The 23401-nt window shown below is 52.9% G+C and overlaps 1 protein-coding gene across 1 annotated transcript; it reads right to left on the reverse strand.

The window, feature by feature from the left end:
• Positions 1 to 662: 662 nt before the first annotated feature.
• On the reverse strand, positions 663 to 22258 carry AMN (amnion associated transmembrane protein). The gene is made up of 12 exons (XM_085061314.1): positions 22114 to 22258; positions 20016 to 20134; positions 19781 to 19825; positions 10110 to 10197; positions 8399 to 8634; positions 6742 to 6879; positions 6554 to 6662; positions 5407 to 5489; positions 4313 to 4496; positions 3397 to 3571; positions 1191 to 1293; positions 663 to 916 (listed from the first exon to the last, which is right to left on the reverse strand). The coding sequence occupies exons 1-12, from the start codon at positions 22172 to 22174 to the stop codon at positions 821 to 823; spliced, it is 1437 nt and encodes a 478-aa protein (XP_084917440.1). The 5' UTR covers positions 22175 to 22258; the 3' UTR covers positions 663 to 820.
• Positions 22259 to 23401: the final 1143 nt, after the last annotated feature.

The following is a 23401-nucleotide window of genomic DNA, read 5'->3' on the forward strand; positions in this document are numbered from 1 at the left end:
GTGCCACTGCCCTGACCCTCATCAGAGATGGGCTGGTGTCACTGTCCCCAGCCCTCAGTTCCTGCCTGCACCCCTCCCTGGGAACCCCAGCAGCAAACTTCTTGCCCCTAGAACCATGAGAAGACTTTCTCACTTCGAGGAATAACAGAATAAATACCCAAAGGTCTGAGAGGGTTTCTTACCCATCAGCCCAGGTGCAGAGGGAAGGAGCTCCAGAAGCTTCCCTGGGAGGAAATTGTTTGCTCACGGCTGCACCTCACCAGCACCCAGCAGATGGGAGTGAGAGGAGAAATGGGAGCTCTGATCAGAGATCCCGAGCACTGAGCACACTGCTGGAAACCAAAACAACCTTCCACATAATGGGTCCAGGCCCTGAAGGCTCTGGGTCATATTTTGAAATGTGTTTGAGCAATGAATTTCTGTCATGCATCCAGGGATGCTTCAACCTGCTGAGTGCCCTGGGCAAATCCAGCACAGTGCTGGCTAAAGCATGGGGTGCTGAGCTAGACCTCAACCTCTCTGGATACCACCTGAGGCCCAAATCCCAATGCTGAACTATCTAAAAAGAACTGATACCTGCAAAATGCAGTTTAAAACTCAGAAGTAACACCAGGGAGGCCATGCCCATGTGACTGAGTCCCAACAGTGAAGGCTTGCTGTGGTTTTCTTTTACTGCACAGACTTTTTTATTCAGGTGGGATCTTCTTCTGGCTTAAATTCCACCAGGAGTGATGCGAGGGACTGTGAGGGGCTGTGAGGGCTGGAGTGGTGGTGGTGTCCCCAGGGAAGCAGTGTCTGTCCCCAGCATGAGTCCTCATCATCAGGTCTCTGTCTCACTTGCATCATACAGAGGGTTGAGGTAGAAGACCTGGAGGTCTTTTGGTATCTCCACTCCAAGGTCAACACCTGGAGACTCCTGCAACAGCAAGGGAAGAAAAACAACTGATGGGGAAGAGAAGCAAAACCCTTGGCAAAACCCAGCCAGTGCTGAGTCCCTGCAGCAGTCGAGAGGCTGATGACCTGAAGGAGGACAGGAATGTCCCACAAACCCCTCCTGGCCTGGGTAAAGGAGAACCCCTTCCCTGTGAACCCCAACTGGTTCTCAAGAGTGTCCTGGCTGGGCCCAGCAGCTCCTGCCCACACCCCTGAGCATCCTGAGCATCCCAGTGTCCCTGGCAGTGGAGACTCACCACGTTGAACATGGGGTTGTTGAAGCCTTTGTCACTGGCTGGTGCAGGGGACTCTGGCTCCTCCATTCTCTCCCAGGGCTGGGGTGGGCGCAGGACAGGAAACCTGGGGAACAGCTGGGCATCACCATCCACACCCCTCCCCTCCCTGCAGCTCCCCCAGCTGAAACCCTGCATCTTTAAAAGGTGGATGGGAAAATACAGGGGGAAAGTGTCAGGCTGTCATTGAAATGGGTTGGTACCCTTCTCAGGGAAAAGCTGCTGTATCCAGCAGAAATCATTAAGCCTGGAGATCTGGGACCTGCATTCTGGAGGGAGGAGTTTGCAGAGGCAGACAACTCCAGCACAGGCTTCACTTTGGAGCCATCAGTCCTTCCCTGGGCCTAAAATGAATTGCCACAGAGCTGACATCTGTTCCCATTGCAATCTCAACCACTAATTACTTTTATCATTACTTTTATCATTACTTTTATCATTACTTTTATCACGTTACCATTTTTTCATCCTAATCACCATCACTACCTGTATTATTTTCTTCATTCTGCTTATCCTAAGGGCTCCAGTCACTGAGCATCCTCCCTTGCACTGGGCATCTGGTGCAGGAGAGCTCAGCAGCAGGTCCATGTAGGTCACCTCAGGAGCTCTGAGGGAAGCTCTGCCAGGCCCCTTTTGGTGGAAACAAGGAGGACCTGCAGCAGGAGTGGGTCGGCCAGGGACAGGCTCTGGGCTTGGGTTCAGCTCTGTCTCCTGTAGCTACATGAAATTCCCTCCTGCTGCTGACAGAGCTGGTTTCAAAGGCCTGTCCAGCGTCCAAAGAAGCATCAGTGAAAGATAAATCATCAAGTAGCAATTATGGGTCTGGGAGTTTTATTTAGAAATTAAATGAAGGCACGGGTTTACTGCTAGGAAATATCATGTCAGCACGTGTCGAGCAGCAGGGCAAGTGTTCCTGGCCAGGGCCACTGCTGCATGGTGACAAAATCCCAGTGGAGGAAGTGGGAGGGAACAACAACCTGACTTGTGAGCCTGTGACACAGCAGCCCCAGCACTGGGGAGCTCAGCACCCCCTGGCAGACACAGGTATCCTTTGCACATGCAAATTCAAGCAATTCCTGCCCCTGGTTATAAAATGTGTAAGGTCAATCCCATTTGCCCACAGCTGGGTAAGTGAGACAACCCACAGTGTCTCAGCAGGCAGCCAGAAAACCCTGAAAACCCCTCCATGTGAAGGTGGGTGCATGTGGGAGGAGAGGAGGTGAGTGCCCCAAACAGGGCACTGCTGGGATGCTCTATTCACTGCCATACCCCATCTCCAAGCTGTGAGGGAAAAAGATGATGGAGAAGGGGCATTTCTGACTAGCTCCTGGCTGTGGTGCAGACAGGTACACCCACCAGCCCTCCCCTGGGACCTGCACTCCAAACCCCATGCTGTATGAACAAGCAATGCACCAGAAGCTGCACTTGCTTTTGGATGCTGTCACTGCCTTTAATGGTTATGAAGTTGTGGGATTCTGTTCTGCACAAGTGTTTTGCATTATTTTGATGCATTTCTATTTAGCAGCTGGTAGTTTCAGCCCTCCTCTCCCCAGCAGGGCTGCAAACTAATGGTGCCAAGGAACAGGAGATGTCAGCAGGCACCATGGCTAGGCTGTGCAGAGCCCCAGCCCAGCTGCAGAAGCCCTGCTCCCACCAGAGCACACTGCACAACTCCTCCTGGTCATGGAGGAGAATGAAGCAACAGTACAAGAGTACAGCAGTGCCTTTCAGCCACCTCACCTCCAATAAACCATGAGGAGCAAGGACAACTGTTTTAAACTGACAGATGGCAGGTTTAGATTAAATATTGGGAAGAAATTTTTTACTGTGAGAGTGGTGAGGCACTGGAACACATTGCCCAGAGAAGCTGTGGATGTTCCATCCCTGGAAGTGTTCAAGGCCAGGCTGGATGGGGCTCTGAGACACCTGGACTAGTGGAAGGTGTCACTGGCTGTGGCAGGGGGTTGGAACAGGATGATCTTTGAGGTCCTTCCAACCCAAACCATGTTGTGGCTCTGTGAACAGTCATGTTGGGGGTAGCAGGCTGCCAGGCCATGCCCTCTCTGTGGGAGCTCTGGGCAGCTCCTTGTGCCCCTGTGTACCAGGCTGGAAGCACAGCCTCCCAAGCAGAGGCACCCTGAGTATTTGCTGCTGGCAGAAGCCCCATCCCTACCTCAGCTTTCCCCTTCTGTAGAGAAAGAGGATCCCTCCAAGCAACAGGAGACTGAAGAGTAGCCCCATGACTGTCCCCGCTGTGATCCTGCTCACTGCATGGCTCCCCACTTGCCCACTGGAAGTGCTGCCAGTAGCCACCTCCATTTTGCCACTTGAGATGCCGAGAGCTTCACCTGGGAAGAAACAGGGATGAGGATTGTACAGGGCAACACATCTCCACACCCATGGCAGAGGGAGCCTTCAGCTGGGTCTGGCCCTGCTTGCCTGGTTGATTGCCTTTCCCAGGGAATGGGGATGGGATACACAGGTGGATGGACCCAACACGGACAAGCCTGTGGGGGTCTGCTCGCCCCAAAACGACCCTGAGGTGCCCTGGCTGTGACCTGTTTACTCAATAGCACCTGCCAGCTTCCATGGGCTGCCTCCACAAGCAGCATTCTGGCTGCAGAGCAGCTCTGCAGAGAGTGACCTGGCAGGCACCAAGCTGGTCGCGGTCAGACATGGCACAGAAGCACACCAGTATCCCAGGCTGCATGAGGAGAACTGCCAGCAGGTCAAGGGAGGTGACCCTTCCACTCTGCTCTGCCCTGGCGAGCCACAGCTAAAGCACTGAGCCAGGCTCTTCTCAACACTGCCCAGTGACAGGGCGAGAGGCAACAGGCAGATACTGAACATGCTAAATTCCACTTAAATGCTTATATTTATCTAAGTATTTATACACAAAAGAATGGTTTAATGCAAAGACAGTCAGTTGTGGAGACAGACTGCCTTGTCCTGATCTTGTGGCATCTCCATCTATAGAGACATTCTAACCCCACTGGACCTGTGGGCTGGTGGCAGGGGATAAAAATTCTGGCCAGCAGTGGGTCTGGGGGCACCTGCAGGGGACCTGCTGAGGAGGACAGGGGCATTACCGTGCTGTGCTATGTCCTCCATGATGTCTGCTGCCAGCTGTTCAGCAGCAGTGCCTGTCTGCAGTCCTGCTCGGTCATCAATCAGCACGATTTGGATGAGAGCAGTGGAGCTTCTTGTGATGCCCAGGAAGGTCTGTGCTTTGTGCACCTTGGATATGGCCATCTGCACACCAGCGTACTTGGGCTTTCCAAAACACAAGGAGACACATGAAGCCCGTGAGAGGGTAGGCACAGATCAGTCACCTCTCCAGACAGCCACAATGGGTGCAGCTGCAAGGCCCAGCTGAATCTTCATGTGAGCCCCATCACAGAGCTGCCATCCCTGTCACTGCAGTGCCATTGAATTTCCCAAAGGAGAGGCTTGTACATCCCCTCCCTCCCAAGCTGTGACCAGCACCCAGCATGCAGTGAGCCCCACAGAGGGGAGCACGCTGAGAAAGCAATTTCATGTATCACACCCATTAAAAGCTGTATTAAGATGTGTGGCTGTAAGGAGGGCAGGCAGACAGCTTTCAGCTCAGGATCAATAGAGCAATACTCTGGTATCGAACCTCCCAGTGCAGCTCAGAGCACACCTCCTCCCCTGGCAGCCCCTGGTGAGGAAGACGATGTCATGTTGTGTCTGACAAGCAGCAGCACGAAGTGATGCTTTGTAGAGCATCTGAGAGCTGACCAGTGCTGGTCACCCACCCAGGGCAAAGCAGCTCAACGCTGGCCAGAGGCCCTGCTGCAGGTTTGCATGATCCCAGCTGCATGTGCTGAGCTCCCACTTTACCCAGACCTGACATCCTGTGTTTTCTGGAGCAGGGTTTCCAGCAAGCCCCCAGCATCCTTCCCCATGGCATGTAGGTGGCTGTTCTGCCCTGCTCTGAGTGGGATGGTGGGGAGAAGGAGACCCTGCCCCTACAGCAAGCTGGCACATCCAAGAAGTCACACAGGGGATGGTGGCCCTGCAGGGTGCTGGGGAGTGAGCCCCCGACATCACTGGGACCGTGTGCCCACCCCAGACAGTCCCGCAGGCATCAAGTCACTGGCAGATGTGGCCAGCAGTTTGTGGTTTCATTAGCCCCTCCCAGTCTGACAGGCTGATGTACCTGGCTCAGCAGCTCTTGGACCAGTCTGTCCTGGTACTTCTGCAGGTCAAAATCAGGAGTGAAATCCAGGTTAATGGTGGCCCCTGCAGCCGGAAAACAGACATCAAGATGTCACCAAGTGGGGGCAGAGAGCTGTCACAGCAGCACAGCTCTGACTGCCATGAAAGGCACTGGGGACCCTCTGGTACCCCTGGGCAACTGGTCTGGCTGGGCTCAGAGAGAAACCTCCCTTGCTGGTCTTTATGTCAACTGGGTCTGATGAAAGGCTTTTGGCTTTCCAACATATCCTGGAGAGAAGCCTTCCCCGGAAAGCTTTCTCCCACTTATCCCTCTGGGAAGCTCTGCATGTCCCTGGTTTTGGGGCCACGAGGCTGTGGGTCAGCAGCACTACCCTGGCTTTGGAGGGAAGGTTGTGAGCAGGGAACACCTGCACTCCCTGTACTGCTGCACTGCAGTCATGGAGACAAATATTTTCTTTGGAAAAAATGCAAGAATTTGCTGACATTTTTAATTGTCCTAAAGGCTGTAAGGGACTGTGCTTTTAGGAGCACGTTGGAGAAACATATGGTACCATTTAAATGAATTTGGTATGATAATACCAAATATCAGATACCAAGTATCCAGGTACAGTTGTGCATGAAAAATTTCCCCTAGCAACCTTTAATGCAGATTAATGGAGGAGCACCCATTGCAGAGGGAACACTGCCAATCTGCATGTTTTTATTTTAAATGAAATGAAACAAGCTGGCTGTTGGGAAGCTGACATTACAGTGGAAAAGGTTGCATTTCCTCTGAATGTTTTCAGCTGCATAAACTCAGCAGAGCCCTATTAGCTTGACGAGCTGTGACATCCTGACAGGATAAACCAGAGGCAGGGACAAAGGGCTGCAACTCAGAACAGGCTCCCAAAAGCCAGGATGATGCTTCAGAGAGAAGTGCTGGGAAGGTGGCACGAAGTCATCTGCACATGGGACCCACAGATGGGACCCACAGATGGGACCCTTGGGAGCAGCAATACAGCAAAACTTCAGCTTACAACCAACAGCAAGCACCCCCTGCACCCAACTTTTTCCCCTGGAGCCAGGGGAAGCAGGCTGGGGCAGCTGGCACGGCAGGGAGGAGGAATAGGGCTGTGTCCCCCACTCACCACAGACCCCACAGCAGTGGCCAAGGGGCTGCAAAGGGCTCTGGCACGCTGGCTCTGGGCACTGCCTCCCTGATGCCCTGAGCAGGGCTGCGCAGATGCGGGGACCATCCTAAGGGAGAGCAGGGCAGCGTCAGTCCCCCACCCTGCAAACTGCACTGGCACCCCAAAATGGGAAAGGAGACACTCACCAGGGTGTTCCCGCAGGCACAGCCAGACTTATCAGGACAGCCAGTGCCTGTCACCTGGAGAGTGCCATTGCCATGGAACTGCAGTGGGGCAGAGGGACCCTGCAGATAGCCAGCCCAGGATGCTGGAGTGTTCAGCTCCTGTGCAGGGAAGAGCAGCAAAGCAGGTGAGTGTCTCAAGGCAGGTCCCAGTGCAGTCCCCAAGCACCCAGTCATGCTGCTGGGACACCTGGTATCAATTCTGATGACCATCACTGTGCAGCCCTGCTGCAGGCAGTGATGCAGCAGGAAAACCCTGCCAATACACCCATTCCAGCTTTTGCCCTGGACCAACAGAAAAACTCTCTCTAAAACCAAAAACAATGGCAACGAGATGGCTGGGCCTTTTCTTCTTTTGCTTTCCGTCTTTCTGCTGGCCCAGAGAATTCACTGCTGGGAGGAAGGGGGCTGGATCTGAGCTGTTTTCCTTCTATCTGGGAAGCACTTGCATGTGTTCAGCATTAGCAAAGGCTGAGCTGGACTGACCAGCCTCATCCTGCCAAGCCACCAAAGATTCCCTCTCCCACTCTCTTGCACAGGAAGCATCTCCATGCCCTGGCACAACAGACTGATTTCTCAGGCCCTGGGGTGAAAATAGGCATCACAGAGCACAGAGCAGGCTGGCTACAAAGGGATAAAGAAGCTCGTGAGGTCAGTTCCTAGGAAATACACTATGATCACAGAAAGCACCTTCTCCTCCATCTCATCGCTCAGCAGCAGCCTCTGCCCTGAGGGACGGCCAGAAGTGATCCCTGGGGGGATGATGTGCTGTGGGGTAATCCCACAGCAGGACCAGCATCACTAAACACCCAAGAGCATCCACCTCTGCATCCCTGGGGCTACGTGTGCCTGAGGTGAGCTTTGCTCGGGTGCTGCCTCGCTCAGACCTGCCTTCACCCGCCTGGGCACTGACTGAGTCTATTACTCAAAAAGCAGCTACCTAACGCCTGGCCCCGAAATGGCAGATGCCAGCCAGCGCAGCGGCAGAAATAATAAATAACTTATGAAACGCCTGCCGCATCTCCCACTCCTGGAAGGAGCCTGTGTTTACTGCTGCAGCGCCTGTGATCTCCTGCTCCCCGACCAGGAGGGACTGGGCTTGTCAGGAGCCTGATTCCCAGGCTGAGGCACAGCAGGCAGCCAGCACTTCTATAATTATCCCTCCAATCAATTAAAGAGCAGTGCTGGAGCGAAGCTGGGAGATGATCACTGGGCCACAGGCCATGCTAAGGTCGGGGGCAGGAGGGAGATGTCCCCAGAGGGTGCCTTAGCAGCACAGCTGCAGACACGTGCCTGGGAAGGGAGCGGCCCCTGGGAGCTGGGGAAGCTGCCGTTTGCTGGTGGTTTGACCTGTGCACACTGGCCCTTTCTTTAAACATTAATAGTGAGACAGCCTGTGCTCCCACACTGCAGGGAGGGAGGTGATAACAAACTGGTCGATGCAGAAAGCCATTGAGGCCATCCACAGCAGCAGCAGCCCATGGAGCTGCAGCCCCACAGGTGTGCCCCATCTCACTGTGCAGTGCTGCTCCCCTGTCTCCAGCTGGTCCTTCCTCCCCTGACCTACTTTGGGGCCATGGTGAGAAGGTGTCGAGCCAGTTTCTCCTCCTCCCCAACTTACCTGGCCCATGACAGAGATGCTGCGGAGGTGGATCACTGGCTGTGCTGAGTCGATGTTTACCCGGAAGGAGGTTTCAGGCTGGAACACCACATCGTCGTAGCGGCACGGGACACGCTCCTCATCCACAGAAAAGAGGGGCCCTCTCGGCTTGAGCTCCCCACTGGGAAGGACATCCTGCCACAGTGTGGGGTCAAACCATGCGTGGTGCTCAGCATCTGCAAATCTCACTGTTCCACCTGGAAACGTGATAGGAAAGCTGAGCATGACCCAGAGCCAAAGCCAAAGCTCCAGCAGATGCATCTGGGTTGGTCAAACCTGGCACAGTCTGCTCAAAGTGAAGGATCTCACCCTCTGGGCAGGGAGCCAAGGGCTGGCCCTGGCATCACCCTCGTGGGCAGCCACTGCAGGCATTTCCCAGAGCTTGGCAAAGCTTCCCAGCACTCAGGGCTGGGGTCTCATCCCAAATTCCACCTCTGGCTGCAGGCTTCCAGGACCAGATCCCACAAGATATTTTTCCCCTCCTTTTTTTAAAGCTCACCCTTCTGGTTAAGGAGGAAAACATCTGCCTGACTGCTGAGTAACAGCTAAACCTGATAAAAATGGGTATGATAATTCATGTCCCAGTTTCCCAGCAGCCTGGCAGGTCTGCAGAAATGTGACCAGCACGGGTCCCTGCAGCAAGTAACCCCAAAGTCAGTGCCCCATTTAACTATCAATTATTTAACCCCTGACCATTTCCCTGCTGGTTAGTCTCATCAGGCAGTGCCCTGCTTCCTTCTCTCCCCTCCCAGCAGCTGAACCTTTATCAATTCAGCCAGCATGTGGGTGCTTAGTGACTGAATTATTTGCATTCATTTTGAAGTCGTGCTTTAAAGAAGTCCATTTATGAAAGTTGCCCCAGAAACACCTACTGCTTTCAGGGGAGCAGTGTCTGGTCAGCAGGGAAAGCCCAGTGCAAAGCACAGATGCCAGAGCATCTCTGCTGGGGGGCAAATAACCCCAAAACAAAAAAAAATTATAGGGATGAAGGATTTCAGAGTGGCTCCAGACAGTCTCAAGCTAAAATCCTCTTTCTGGAAAGACCGATTTGGCTTTTTCTCCCTTTTTTCTCTTTTTTTTTCCCAGTCACAGTGCAGGCACAGGCACTCTGCTTGGACTCTTCCTTCTCTGTAGAGGAACTAAAAAGTTACTTGCCACTGAAAGCATTGGGGTAGCTGTTAAGCACCCAAAATACAGCTCCCTAGAAAACAGCTTTCAGGTAACAGCAGGCACCAATGATACAAAGCTGCTGTCTCAGCCATGGGCAGGGAGGGGAGGGGAGGATGCCTGTGTGGGCCAAAGGCCAGCTTGCTGCAATGGCCATGGCTTGGCTCACCAGTGTGTAACTCCTAACTGGTTTTCTTTAGAAACACCATGGCAGAGAAAATAAGGGCTTTGATGTGGCTACATGCTTAACAGGCGGGGGAAAATACAAACAATATTTGCCTCTCTGCTACAACTTCAAAGGCTTCCCTGCTATAATTACTTTTTTAGAAGACAGGTGATCTCACAGGAAAAAAGATCTGATGTGAGGGAGGTAATCAAAGGAAAGGTAAGTATTGAAGAGGAGTGATTCACTTTGCTCTGAGGTGGGACCTTTGTAGAGGTGTTTGGGCTGAATTTGCATGATTCAACAGTGGCCCATGGGGTGCCTGGTTTGGGCACAAAATACCTGAGTCACAGGCTGGATCCCAGCTGCCATCAAAAGCTGTGAATCCTGCACCAGCTGCCAGCACGAGCTCTCCGTTCAGGGGCAGGTACTAGAGGAAGGGATGCAGAGTGTTACTGTGTGTTCCCACTGCCAGCCACCCAGGCTTGTAATCAAACAGCAATGCTAATTATTGGGCTGCCTGTTACAGTCTCTGAGGCACTTTACAGTTATCAGGAGCTACCCGTGTCATGCCCCATGTAAATGGGAAAATATCAGCTCCCGGTTTTATGGATAGGGATGCTGCAATGGGGAGAGGCAGTTTGACATTATCTTCCACACTGCAGAAAAGCGTTCAGGGAAGCAAAAAAACGAGAAGGCAAAATAAGCCCTTTTGACAGGTTCTTCCTACTTTTGCACGCACTCCCAGGAATGGATTTATACCTTGGTACACCATGAAAAACCCAACCTTATTCTGCAAGTGCCAGAGGTCCCCTCACTTAATGGGTTCCTCACTCCAGGGGCTGTGCTTTCCCTGAAAAATATAATTCAGGTGCCCAAGCTATGCCTCATGCAGTGTCAAGTAGTGAATTCACACTTGGCACAAACTAGGGAAAGCACACAACAGTATTTGGAGCATTTGCCATAACCAGACCCTCTTCTTGTTGGGTAGGACATCACCAGCAGGTAGTCAGGGTCATGATCCTGGCCTGGCTTCAGCCCAGCCATGGACAAACCTCAACAGGCACAGCTCTGCCATGGGAACCTTTTCAGCAAGAAACTGTAGCCACCTGGGTCACCAGCCAGCACTGCTGACTCTGGGACAGGCCCTGAAAAATGTTCAAGTCAGGAAACTCATTCCCAGCACACAGGTTATTCAGCTCAGCCTGTTTTATTTCACATTTAGAAATTGCAGAGGGAAAGTCATTGTTTCTCCCAATATTTTCCAGTCAGTGATGCTCAAGGCTCCCTTCTCTAATTCAGTCTATCCAGGGTTTTAGCATCACTCCCCAGACAGCAGCTGTGAGCCCTCCAGGACTGCATTATGCCAATGTAATGGGTCCTGTGCTCAGGCAGAAAATGTTAAATGGGATTTTAAGGTTTCATCTACTTAATTGGTATTTAAATATGTATGTAGGTTAGAGAAAGCAAGAGTTATGTCTGACTGCTGCAGGTGACTGGGATTGCTCTCTGTCCTAGGCCAGTCTTGCCTGAGAATGCTCAGTCCCACTCAAGGGCCACCATGGGGAAGGTGGACATGGACAAAAGCTCCTCATCCCCAAACTGTAGGCACCTGTTAAGAAGTTGAGTGCCTTGGTGGTGCAGTGCTTTGAAGGCCATGGCCCAGGTGCCCCTCTGGGTTCAGGAGCCATGAGATGTCAGGACAGAGAGCAGAGGGTGACTGCCACCAGGAAAAGCCCCACAGTGCTCCTTTGCTTCATCTGCTTCAGACCCAGCAATGCCTTACAGGGCTGGACAAGAGGAGATGACACTGGGAATAGCTGAGGTCTGGCAACATCTGCCCAAGGGTGTGGAGTCTCCCCCACAGCCAGGAAGAAGAATTGCCTATGAACATTGCTCCATCAGACCACAGCATGTGTCCTGCCATCAGGTTCTCTGAATTTCTATTACTTTTGAGTAAAGCAAATCTGTCCAATACTGAAGCACTGAAAAAAGCTGAAAGGTCTGCCAGGATACAAATGGCATCGTGTCCTTTAGCTGCAGATGTAAAAGTCATGTCTGTTTTGAGGCTCAGGACTTGGCCTGCATTGAGCTGGGTGAGGGCAATGCCACCAGTTTCTGCCACAAAGTGCTGTACTTCACTTCAAGTGGCTTGGCTTGTTTTCCTGTGAGCCCACATAGGAGTGGCTGATGGGACATTTTGGAGCAGTCAGCTGTTGCCTATACTCATACCAGTGCCAGCAGCACTGCCAGCCAAGTCCCTTCTCCCAGACTGGCTGGGCCATGGCAGCCTGGAGCCCCTGGCCACTGCCTCTTGCCCAGTTTGCAGACTGGACCCCTGCAGCCGGCTGTGCATGGCAGGGCCAGGCAGGAAGAGTGGCCAGCTGGCTGCTGGGGCCCATCTGAGCTGCTCAGTGTGGGGCTCTGGATGGGATGCAGCAGATCCTTTCACCAGCACACGATACCAGCTCTTCACAGCAGTCAGGGCTGGGCACTCAGACCCAAAGCTGCAGGGATCTTTGGGTGGAAGAAGGAAAATGAGCCAGTAGCTGCTGGTGAGAGGGATGGTTACACAGCAGGACCGTGATTGCTTTCCCAGGCTGCTGGAGTTGGTGTTTGTGAGTGTTGTGGCTGGAGCAAGAGCACTGGGTTGGGAAGTCCCTGCTCTCATCCCTGCCTGCCTGACAGCTCTCTCCCATGTAGTTACCATTTTGGCTGTGGGTCAGAGCTTCCCAAACACTCTCTGGTGACCACACAGGACATAACAAGCTTTTGTGTCCAGGGGATTGCTGATTCAGATCTTCGTGAACTAACTAGGGGGGAAGGAAAACACGTCAAGGATTCACATGGTGGAGCTGAGTTCAGTGTGGTAAGAGAGATAAGGTAGAAGAGGATAACTTGCTCAGTTAGGGATGCACATGGCTGCACAACACTGGCTCCATGACCAAGAGAGGTGGTGCATCCTGCATGTGCTTGGGAGGACGAGCAGGTCTGGATGGACCAGCAGGACACAGCACCAGCTCTGCTCAAGGGGAGAGCTGGGACAAATGCCCCATGCCCTATCTGCCCCATGGCAAATCTGCCCCATTCTTGCAGTGCCTGTGCTCTGGAGACATTGGCCTCTGAGCTCTCTGGACAAGATGCAGCTTCTCCAGCCACCACAGGTGATTCCCCTTCACTACTGAGGCCAGAAGCCCAGACTGGCTGGACTTCCCAAGCCCAGAGGAAGCTGCTCCTGTGGGTGTCAGTGTGGCAAGGAAATGAGGGTGAGCACACAGAGTGTCCCTTCACACTCTGGCATTGCCCAAACACTGCACACACCAGCCCTGGAATTAAGATGCAACACAACACAATGCAAGACAGGAAGATAGAGTCACCTCATCTCCACAAATGTGAAGTTCAGGAAGAGCCCTGTACTTCTGCTTTGTCACAGGAATTTCTGAGGCTGGTCTCTGCAGCTATGGCTCCTTTCCCACTGAGGCAGCCATGCTGCACATCCACCACCAGCCCTCCCTGAGCTTCTCACGACTGGGCAGTGTTTCAGGACTGTCTCCATCATCCAGTGGATCTTTCTAAATAATTTGACCTTTCTTTTTTCCTAACATAAATTAAGCATCTTGGCTCACTGCAGAGGACAAATGGAGACTTTGGTTGGGCAGCGGTTCTCTTCCCTTGGGAGTTTAGTATAGAAATTGCATACAGATTGGACCACTTTCCCAGTACATTTTGAACTGAGCAATGACAGGTACCAATGAACCAGAGCCAAAAAGCTGGCAGTTTCATCTGCTTTCCCTTTCTCCTGCCAACCTGTACTCCAGAGCCATTAATACAGCAAGTGCTTAGAGTCCCATTAGTCATTTCCCATCCCTTATACTGGTAAATCACTTATGTCCTTGGTTATCATTATCAAGTGCAATGACAACTGAAACAGTCATCATTTTTCTTATCAGAGTCAGGAAAAAAAAAAAAAGAAGAGGAAAGACCCCATGTCATTCTTGGCCCAGACCCAGCACTGCACCACCAGAAGGAATTCGCTGCCCCAATGCATAAGTGAAAATGAAACTAACCTCCAAAATGCAAAAGAAAAAAATAGTGAAGCCCTGGGAGATGGCTTTTCAATCAGGTGGCTTTAACCAGCCTCTGGCACATCCTGGCTCTGCTGGAGTCACAAGCATTGGGCTGAGATGACTGACAGGAGCACTGTGGCTGGCATGTCACCATCATCAGCACAGGAAAAATGCAGCACTTGTGCCTTGAACCTGGGTGAATGACACTTGTGACTGCACCTGGGTCTTCACCCAGCCTTGTTTTCATTTGCAGCATCAATGCATTTGAATTCCTTGCTCAGGTGAGATGGTGCCACCATCCCCATCATCCAACACTAAGGCTGCCTGGGCACATGGGCTCCACAGTGCTGTATCCATGGCCATACCAGCAAGTAGGTCAGTAGCCATCAGCCCTCAGGTACATCTCCTCACCTGGCACCCAGCCCAGGAGCAGCTTTGGGGCTGGTGCTGGTGGCCCTCCATTGAAAAGCATCACTGGGACAGGATGTGAACAGGCTATTTCCCCAAAACAGATTGCTGTAACCCACCACAGGCAATAATGCTCAAGGAAAATGATTTCCATATCACCTTTCCCAGTCCTACTGTGCTGGAGCAGTGGCACCCCATGGACAGCAGCAGGCAGGCAGGCCCTGCCCATAGCAGGGATTCTCCAATGCCTACTGGGACTGGGGGTCTCAGCACAGCTGGTGGTGGTGCTTGGGAAATATCCAGCTGTTGGCTGACACCCCAGAAAGGCACAGGGCCAGGTTTACCCACAAGTGAATCCCTCTGACAACCCTGGAGCATTGCCAAGGGCTTGCTCACAGCAGCATATCTTGGGTTCATTACTGGCGCTTCATTTGTTTGCCTTCTGGCCCAGGTGAAGCTTCCACCTGCACCCTCAGGACAGTATCCTTCCCCCAGCCACACATGCCACCCCATATACTCTCAGTCTGCTGCCAGAGCCAGCCTGCCCCCACCATGGCCCCCAATCCCACACTGGCTAATCCAAATTCCCTGCAAGGTGGGAGGACTTCCCACCACCCTAAGACCTTGCTGCCCAAAGACCTCCCTGCCCAGACACATAGCCCCATGAGGAATTGGGCTCTAGTTTCCCAAGGATGCCAGGCAAGACATGCAGCCTGTGTCTCCACGAAGCCCATGCTCATGCAGGCTGGTGCAGCACCCCCAGGGCACAGAAGCTAGAGTCTCCTTGGGACCCATCAGCAGTGGCAGGCGATGCCCACAGCCCTGCTCTGATCCCAGCAATAGATCTCCCCTCTGCTTCTGACCCAGAGCAGGCTGAAGCACGGGCACAGGAGTGGTGTGCCAGGGGTTATCATAATTTCAGTGTCATCCCCTGCAAGCTAACGAGGTGCTTGGCTGCTCTCCCTGCCTCCCCTCCTGCCCAGCAGCAGCAGCACAGCCACGCTTCCATGAACGCCAGAGCCAGCTGCCCTGCTGTGTCTGCTCGTCACCTTTTACACTGTGTTTCAGCCTACAGGCTCCCCACATCACCTGCCCCATCTGGCCTTGCCACCACAGCCCCTGGCACAGGGCTGGCCTGACACATCAGGTTCCCAACACATCACAGTCCTGCCCATCCCTACAGAGAAGCCACAGCTCCTGGCCATCCCACACAGGCACTGCTCCTGCCAAACCACCCCGCAGGGCCAGTGAAAGTCATGGGGGGTAAAACCAGACAACAGACCCAAAAAGCCCATTAACTTGATTGCAGATCCCCAGCACACACTTCTAGTTTCAGTGCCAAACAGGTCCCAGCAGTGCACAGAAATCAGGTGTCACAGGGACACTGGAAGCCCCTTGGGTAGCTGAAGACACTTGAGCTATGCATGCAGAAGACACAGAGAGGCTTCAAGCCATTTGCCAAATCTGTATTTCAGATTAGTCAAACTCCTTTTCCTGAACTTTCCTCTACAGACAAGGTGAGAGGAAGCTAGGAAGAGGCTCGAGGTGCAGGCAGGGGGGCCATGCCCAGCAGCAAAGGGATGGCAGACGGTCCATGGAGCAGCTTCCCAGCCAGACAGGCTCCAGCATCCGCTACAGCCCGGGATGCTGGCAAGCTGCTCTGCTCATCACAGACTTTAGTAACTCCTCCTGCTGGAAACCAGCCTGAAATGAGCAAATAGACTCAGAGAGATGAGTGCAAATGACTGTTTTACCACACTCCTTTCCCAGCGCTCATCTTCAGTGTGAATGCTGACACAGGAAAGACTGCAGGATTCCAGCTTGGAATTACATGCTGGCACACACTCCCCTGAAATTTTTTACCTTCATCTCAGGAGAAGGAAAAATAACCCCCTTTCTGGTTGTCTCATTACCCCGCTGCCTGGGAAGCAGTGGGGGAGGGAGCACCAGTGCCTGGGACTAGCGCGAACTGTGGCAATTCATTAGAGCCGGTGCCCCTGGAGAGCAATTGGCATTTCAAGATCAATCTCTGCCAGGAACCGAGCGGGAGCATCCTGCAGCAAAGCCGAGTACATTCTGCTCTCGCAATTAGGCAGCTAAAAATATAAGGCTGGGGGAGGTGTCCCTGGTCAGACCCCAGTGCCCTGCACACTGAGAACCCTTGCCCAGCCTTGCAGTCCCTCGTGGGGCAGGCAGGGAGGGGCTATGGACAGCTGTGCCCCACAGCAGAGCTGGGGATGGGGCAGAGCTGGGAAGGGAATGTCAGGGCTGCTGAGTAAGCCCAGCCAGAGTCCTGACCCAGGGGTCGAGCAAGGCTGCTCTGTCCACGTGAATAAACCTGACTCCTGCCACCTCAAAAATAGAAGCAGCAGCATCCATCCCTGGTCTGCACGTCAGCGCTGGCCAGCTCAGGCACACACTGCACGAGGACTGGTGTTACTGGGGCAAACACCAGGCTCCCTGCTGCAGCCATGCCCTGGCCTGGCTCCCTCTGGAAGCACAGCCAGAGACAGAGGGTCCAAATCTCCCCCAGGAGTCTTTCTTCCCCATCAGGGAGTCAAGCAAAGCCAAAGTCTGGCTTGCCCTGGAGAACCCATGCCAGGCACCATAACCTCCATTTCCATCTTTTCTGCACATTAGTCTCAGGCACCTCCAAAAGCTGGCTAAATACTGATCTGCATCTTTAGGCAGCTAAATACCATAGAAAATCCAGCCTAATCACAACGGTTGTGCATCAAAGCCACTTACGCTAAAGCTGGATTTGGATTTAGTGTGTGAACTGAATTAGGGATCCAGTTGAAACTTCAAATAACCACTGAGCTGGGCGATCAGTGGGTGAGCTCTGTGTCCCAAGAGCCTCCTCCTAGGAAGGCATCTCCCAGCACATGAGATTGATGGGGAGGGGAGCTGGAGAACTCATCATACAGAAGTGAGCTTTCACATAAAGAGAGGAGGGAGAGAAGCAGTGATGACACCTGATGCCTCACTGAGCTGTGGAGTTGGGACAGGAGATCTCATTCTGTCCCTCCACCACCAGCACCGAGCACCCTCCCCATGCTTGCCACAGCAGGTGCTGTCCTCATGAAAGTCAATGAGAGCCCAATCCCTCCTCAGCCGTGAATTTCCTTCTATGCTACTATAGCAAACAACATTCCGTCTTTTTTTTTTTTGGCCAAAGGCTGTATAGCATCTCCATGGTGACTCTAAAGCTTAATGTATTCTTGCTGATTTAAGTGATTAACGCTCCAGCGCGTGTGGCTGGCAGCCGAACAGGTGCAGCCCAGCCTCTCTGCAAAAATCCTCATGACCAATTCATTTTCTAACCAGCTGGTTGCCGAATTTCATGCCATTTGCATGAGTGGCAGCCCGGGTCAGCTGGTGGGTTTCATTCCTTTTTCATCCCTAACCTTGGCAGTCCCTGTATCACCTGGTGACAGCAGAGCACAGCAGTGAACAGGAGGGAAGTGCCTGAGCTGAAATTAAACAGAAATGTTAACCACCTCTAAGAGACATGCTGGGACAGTTGACAGGGAATCACTGGGGCAGTGATGCTCAGAAGGAAGGTGTGAGGTGCAGTACAGGTTACAGCCAGGGCTGGCTGCTCACCTGCAGTGTAATTCAGTGCAGGAGGGGAATGCTGCCCTCACAGCCCATGCGATGCTTTATTCCCTCATGGATCCCCCAGCAGTCCTCCCCATCTGCACAGCAGTGGGACTATAAAATCCACTGTAACCCTGGAGCCTGTGCAGCTGCCTGCCAGCAGCGGGGGCCCAGAGAATCCCCAGGGCAGCAGAGAGTCCCCAGGGGCTCCTGACAGTGCTCTGGATCCTTTTCAGAGCCAGGGGTCACTCGGGCACCCTGACCCATCCCTCAGTCACAGCAGGATTCATCCAGCATGCAGTGGGCAGAGCCAGGGATGTTGTTTTGTGTTGATCTCCCTCTCCTTGTCTGCTCAGCTCTGCTCTCCAGCTTGGCTGCAGGAGGCTCAGCCGTAATGACTGACGCTGCTCTGCAATTATGCACTTTGCAGGCCTCTGATGAAAGTACTTTAGAAATATTATACATTCATCTGTAAGTAAAATAAAATCTACTGGAGTGGTATTTTGCTCTTTTCTTCTCTGGGTAAATTTCACATCATTTATTACATTATATTTGTACGTATTTCCCCAGTACATTCTTTCCTTCAAAAATTCATATTTAAAATGCCATATAAATAAAGTATCTCCTCCAAATATTTGTAGAGGGATTAAACGTGGCACATGGCGTTATTAAAGCATCAAAACTATTAGTGGCATAGACAGCCTGAACAAATTACACCACATAAATTTCAAGGGCTTCTTCAAATTTAATGGCCAATAAAAGAGCAAAGCTGCCCTAAAATCGAGAGGGGAAACGCATCCTCAAGCTCATCAGGTCTAGAGGAGGAGGTTTTCCAAACAGGATCCAGCCCATCTCTTGCTTTCCCAGCACTGAGAGAGGGCTCACTGAGAGTGACCCACCCCTCTCTGGCATGCTGGGGCAGTGGATTTGCTTTTCCCTTGAATTCCTCCCTGTTAAATTTTACCCTTCAAGCTATGGAGACCAAGATCCCACATTTTCATGGCTGCCTGTAAGCCATCTCTGGGCAGAGCTCCTCATATGGGGCAAAACCAGGTTTCTCAGAAACCTCTCTGAGTTGAGGCCCCCCAGTCTTACCTCAATCAACACACACATTTCAGCAGGGTGTCATACCCTTCCTGCCACAGCCATGCTGATAATGCCACAGAAAAATATAAAACCCAATGGCACTTGAAAGAAAATTTCTCAAGCAACATTTTGGGATTTCCCAGAACAGTTTGTTTTCATTTGAAGATATTTTGATGTCAGCTTCATTTAGCCTCTGCCCTGGGCTAGTGCCTGCTCTGTGTCATCAATGTTGTGCACTGGTGCTCCTCAGCCAACCACTGCCAAGGTCTCTGTCACACAGAGAGGGTTTTATCCCTCCTTTGAGAAGAAAAAAAAATCAATTTCTTTCAAGTGAAATTGGGTTCTGTTGTACTCTCCCTCATGTTCCCTAAATAAAAAAAAAAGCCCAGAAATGGGCTATTTGGTTCCATGGTACAGAGAAACCCAGGCTGCTGTAGGCCTCCTGTCCCCTGCCCCAGCTGAGGCATCTTTGTTCTGGCTGGACCATGGAGGAAAGTGTCAAAGTCCATGGAATGACTTTAAAGTGACAGAGGACAGTTTAAGGTAGATGCTAGGAAGAAGAAATTCTTTACTGTGAGGGTGGTAAGACAGTGGAACAGGCTGCCCAGAGAAACTGTGGATGCCCCATCCCTGGAGGTGCTCAGAGCCAGGCTGGATGGGACTTTGAGCAACCAGGTCTAGTGGAAGGTGTCCCTGTCCATGGCAGGGAGGTTGGGACTAGATGGTATTTAAGGTCCCTTCCAACCCAAACCATTTTATGATTCTGGGGAGAGGGGAAAGGGGGAATGTGCCACCAGGCAGAGCTCCGGGGCTGGCCCTGCCCACACCCACCCTCTGCACACCACACCTTACCATGTCCATCAGCGTGTGGGGAGAGCTGACGAAGACTGAGACAACCTGTAAGAAAAGCAAAAAGAAACTGTGCTTTGCCCTGTCAGGTAAAGGGGCTTTTCCAATGCCTGACAGCATTTATTTAAAATACAAATAAATTTTTTAAAAATCTTTATTTTAAAATAAACTTTAAAAAAATATTTTATTTTAAAATAAATTTTAACAATTTATTTAAATAAATTCAAAATGTCTATACCTTGTCCTTCTCGAAGTGAACCACATCACCAGCACAGGGGACTCTGCCTCTATCCCAGTTGGAGGCAGTTTCAAAATTGGTGTTGGGAATCCACTGCTTGTACACAGCAGCACTGGCAGCTGGGAGGGAACAGAAAAAAACAGGTTAACCCTGGGAGGCACTGGGAGCCTGCTCTGGGATGTGCTTTAGGATGGCTTGGCCTTTTTAGGCCAGATTTGGGGATTTTCCACAACAGCCTCTCCTGAGTTTTCCCAGCTGAGGAGCCACAGCCCTTCTCTGCACAGGGGACTTTTTTGGCTGAGTGATGGTTTTTACCCAGCCAGATAGGAAAAGAAGAAAGGGACAAATATTCGGCAGGAAGGAAAGTGTCCTGCAGGCAAAGGGCAAGAATAACACACCTGGTAGTTAAGCAATCCTTGCAGGGAGTTTTGTTGTCACTCAGACTAATTAAACAAGTGGAGATTCCTCAACCTTTGGTTTCCAGAAGGTAGAGGATGGGCATGCAGGGCTGGGATACCACAAACAGCGTGAGAGAAGAAAGGGCATTTGCTGTGGGACATGTAGCACAAAATACGCACTGGTTTCATGTGTTTGGAGCTGGAGGGGGAGGATTCAGTGGTGTTCTTCAGCCTGAGGCATAAACAGGCTGGTAACCAGGGTTCTTCCCCTTGGGGTTTGCTGGGACAGTGGCTGTCCTGCCCTTGGGGCCCCACGGGGATGAGCCTGCTGGCCAGGGACAGGACAGGGCACAGGGGCTTTCACTCTGACCGCCCTGATTGCACAAGCAAGGCAGAGCAGCCTCCTGACCTGACACTGCCCGGCTTGGCTGGGGGATGCATGCTCAGCTGAAGATGAATGACTCTCCAGCAGCCTGAATTAAATGGCTTCAGGCAAGTGCCTGTGAGACAGAGAAGTGAAAATGACCAAAAAAACGCCACTTCTGCTCTTATTATGGATCATCTCTTCTGTGGGAGAAAGACCCACAAATTTACAAAATATGTAGGAAGCTCGTGGAGGTGGGAAAGGACTGGGAACACTGGAGGGGATGTGGAGAGGGCCAGCCTGGGGTAGGAGGGGTGTTCGGAATGACTCCAGCTGACAGAGGAAGGTGCACTGCACAGAGCCTGGGCCCGGCTGCTCCGGGTGATGGGGAGAGATGTGGCTGCAGAGGCTCTATCAGCACACAGGGACGGGCTTGGGGTGTAATTTGTGCTTCTCGCTCTGCCAGGGGCTCTGCTGAGACCAATGGCTCTAGTAGCCATCTCCAGATGAACGGGAAAATACGTGTTTTTAACCAGTATGAAAGTCCTGGAGCCCAGGTACAAGGCACAGAGGGGCTCCCCTGTTTCCTGCGGGGCTGCCTGTGCCTGAAGGAGCCCTCAAGCATAGCACACACACCGTGCCTTGTCCTCTTCGAAACCCCCCGAGAGCGGAAAAGCGGTAAGACCTGGAGCCAAGCAGCTGCTCGCAGTGCTGTGGGCACAAACACCTTGCTGGCTCAGAGCCGGAAAGAGCTTAGGAAGGGAAAAAGCCCCCAGGTAGTGATGGCAAGCTGCTCTGTCCTCTCTGCGGCTCCGTCGCGTCCCTCCCGGCCCGGGAAGCTGGGGGATGGAGAGGTCAGAGCTCGGACAGCCCCACCACACCAAGCCTCAGGTCCCGCAGGTCAAGCGAGCTCGCAGCAGGGCACACCCTGCAGAAGGCTCCGCGCCCCGGGCTGCAGCAGCGGCTCCTGCGGCCGGAGGTTAATCCCTGCGTGCATTCCTGCACCTCCCCGGCTCTGGAAATATCAGCGTGCTATTTAATCGGCCCTGTCTCCCGGGAAGCGCAGTGCTTGAACATCAAAGCGACATGCATATTCAACAGGGAGCGTGTCCTGCAGCGCGGCGCTGCTGACTTCCAATGCGAGGCACAGCAGGCTCCGCACGGCTGTCCCAGCCTGTCCCTGTGTCCGGCTGGAAATGCCTTTTCCCGTTCGCCTTACGGGCTCGCTGTAAGTGCCACAGCCTGGAGCTCTGCTGCCAGGAGCGAGCCCGAAATGCGGAGGTCGCCCAGCGGTCAGCCCTGCTCGCCAGGGCGGCCCGGCCCGGGGCGTACTCACCAAGGAGCTGCAGGATCCCGAGGAGGAAGAGCAGGCGCTTCCTTTGGCAGGAGGCTGCCATCGCTGGGCTCCGTGATCCCTGCCCGGCTGGACCTTGCCCTCCCGGGGCACGTGATGGGCTCAGCCCGGAGGGAGCAGGGAGCAAACCAGGGTGGGGGGCAGGTTTCTCCAGCAGGAACCACAGCTTTGGTCTGCCCCAGAAGCTGGTTTGTGCTCAGCTCCTTGTCCAGTCTCGCTGTTTCCTTGGCATCCATGGAGAGCCTCAGAGAGCCACTGAGGCAAGAGTAGGGGTCCCCCCGGCTTGGCTCAGCAGAACTCTTCACCCACACTCCCTGCACCCACCCAGGTCCATCCGAAGGGTGAACACAATGCCTGCACATCCCACGCTGCTCTGCCCTGCTGAACAGGGTCCACCTTGTCATTACTGATAATGGTCCCCATGTATTTTCAATTAGCTCTCTTGGAAGGCAGCAGCTCCCAGCCACGACTCGTAATTGTCCTTTGGCCACCAGCTGATTTGATCATCAGCCGGCACAGCCCCACCCTGCTGCTGTGGAGGTTGCAGTGAGCTGCTTGGTGGTGGCACCAGTGCAGGGGGATGCAGCAGGAGGGGACACCGCACCATCCCTGTCGCCTGCCACAGCGTGGAGTGGTGCTGCATGCCGGTCCAGGCCCACGTCTTTACCAAGGCTGTGTTAGGAGCAGAAAAGGATGGGGGAGAGCAATGACATCCTGGGAAGGGGACGGAATAAGGATTGTCACAGAGGCTCATGCTAAGGAGGGAGCTGTGGGGCTCGGCTGCCCTTCAGCTGACGCTGGTACCAGCAGGGCAAGGACAGAAGATTGGTGAATCCAGGGGTTTACTAGAGGCCAGGAAGAGACTGGAGAAGCTCTTGGAAGGGTCAACCCCTGCGGGAGGGGTCACAGACCACAAGAAGCTCTGACCTAAAACTAGCAAGGATTTAGGAGTGCAGGCGTGGAAAGCAAACCATCCCCATCGTGCTCCCCCTGCTTCCTAGCTTCCAACTTGGCAGACAGACTGGGGTGCCAGGAGAGAAAGCTCCTGAGCAGCAGCTCTAAGCTTGGGCATCAGCCAAAGCACAGTCAGCACTTTCTGCCCAGGGAGCTCAATGCTGAGAGATGTCCTCGAGGTGAAAGGCTCCTGCACTCTAATTACCACTCACAAATCTCTCTCAGGGGACTCTCAGGGTGAGTGCTGGCTGCAGTGAGATGACCTGTATTTTAATGGGGGGGGGGTAAAATTATAAATCATGTATACTTGGCAATA

Source organism: Lichenostomus cassidix, chromosome 5, assembly GCF_008360975.1.
Source record: "Lichenostomus cassidix isolate B80296 chromosome 5, HeHo_3.0, whole genome shotgun sequence".
Classification (NCBI taxonomy): Eukaryota; Metazoa; Chordata; class Aves; order Passeriformes; family Meliphagidae; genus Lichenostomus; species Lichenostomus cassidix.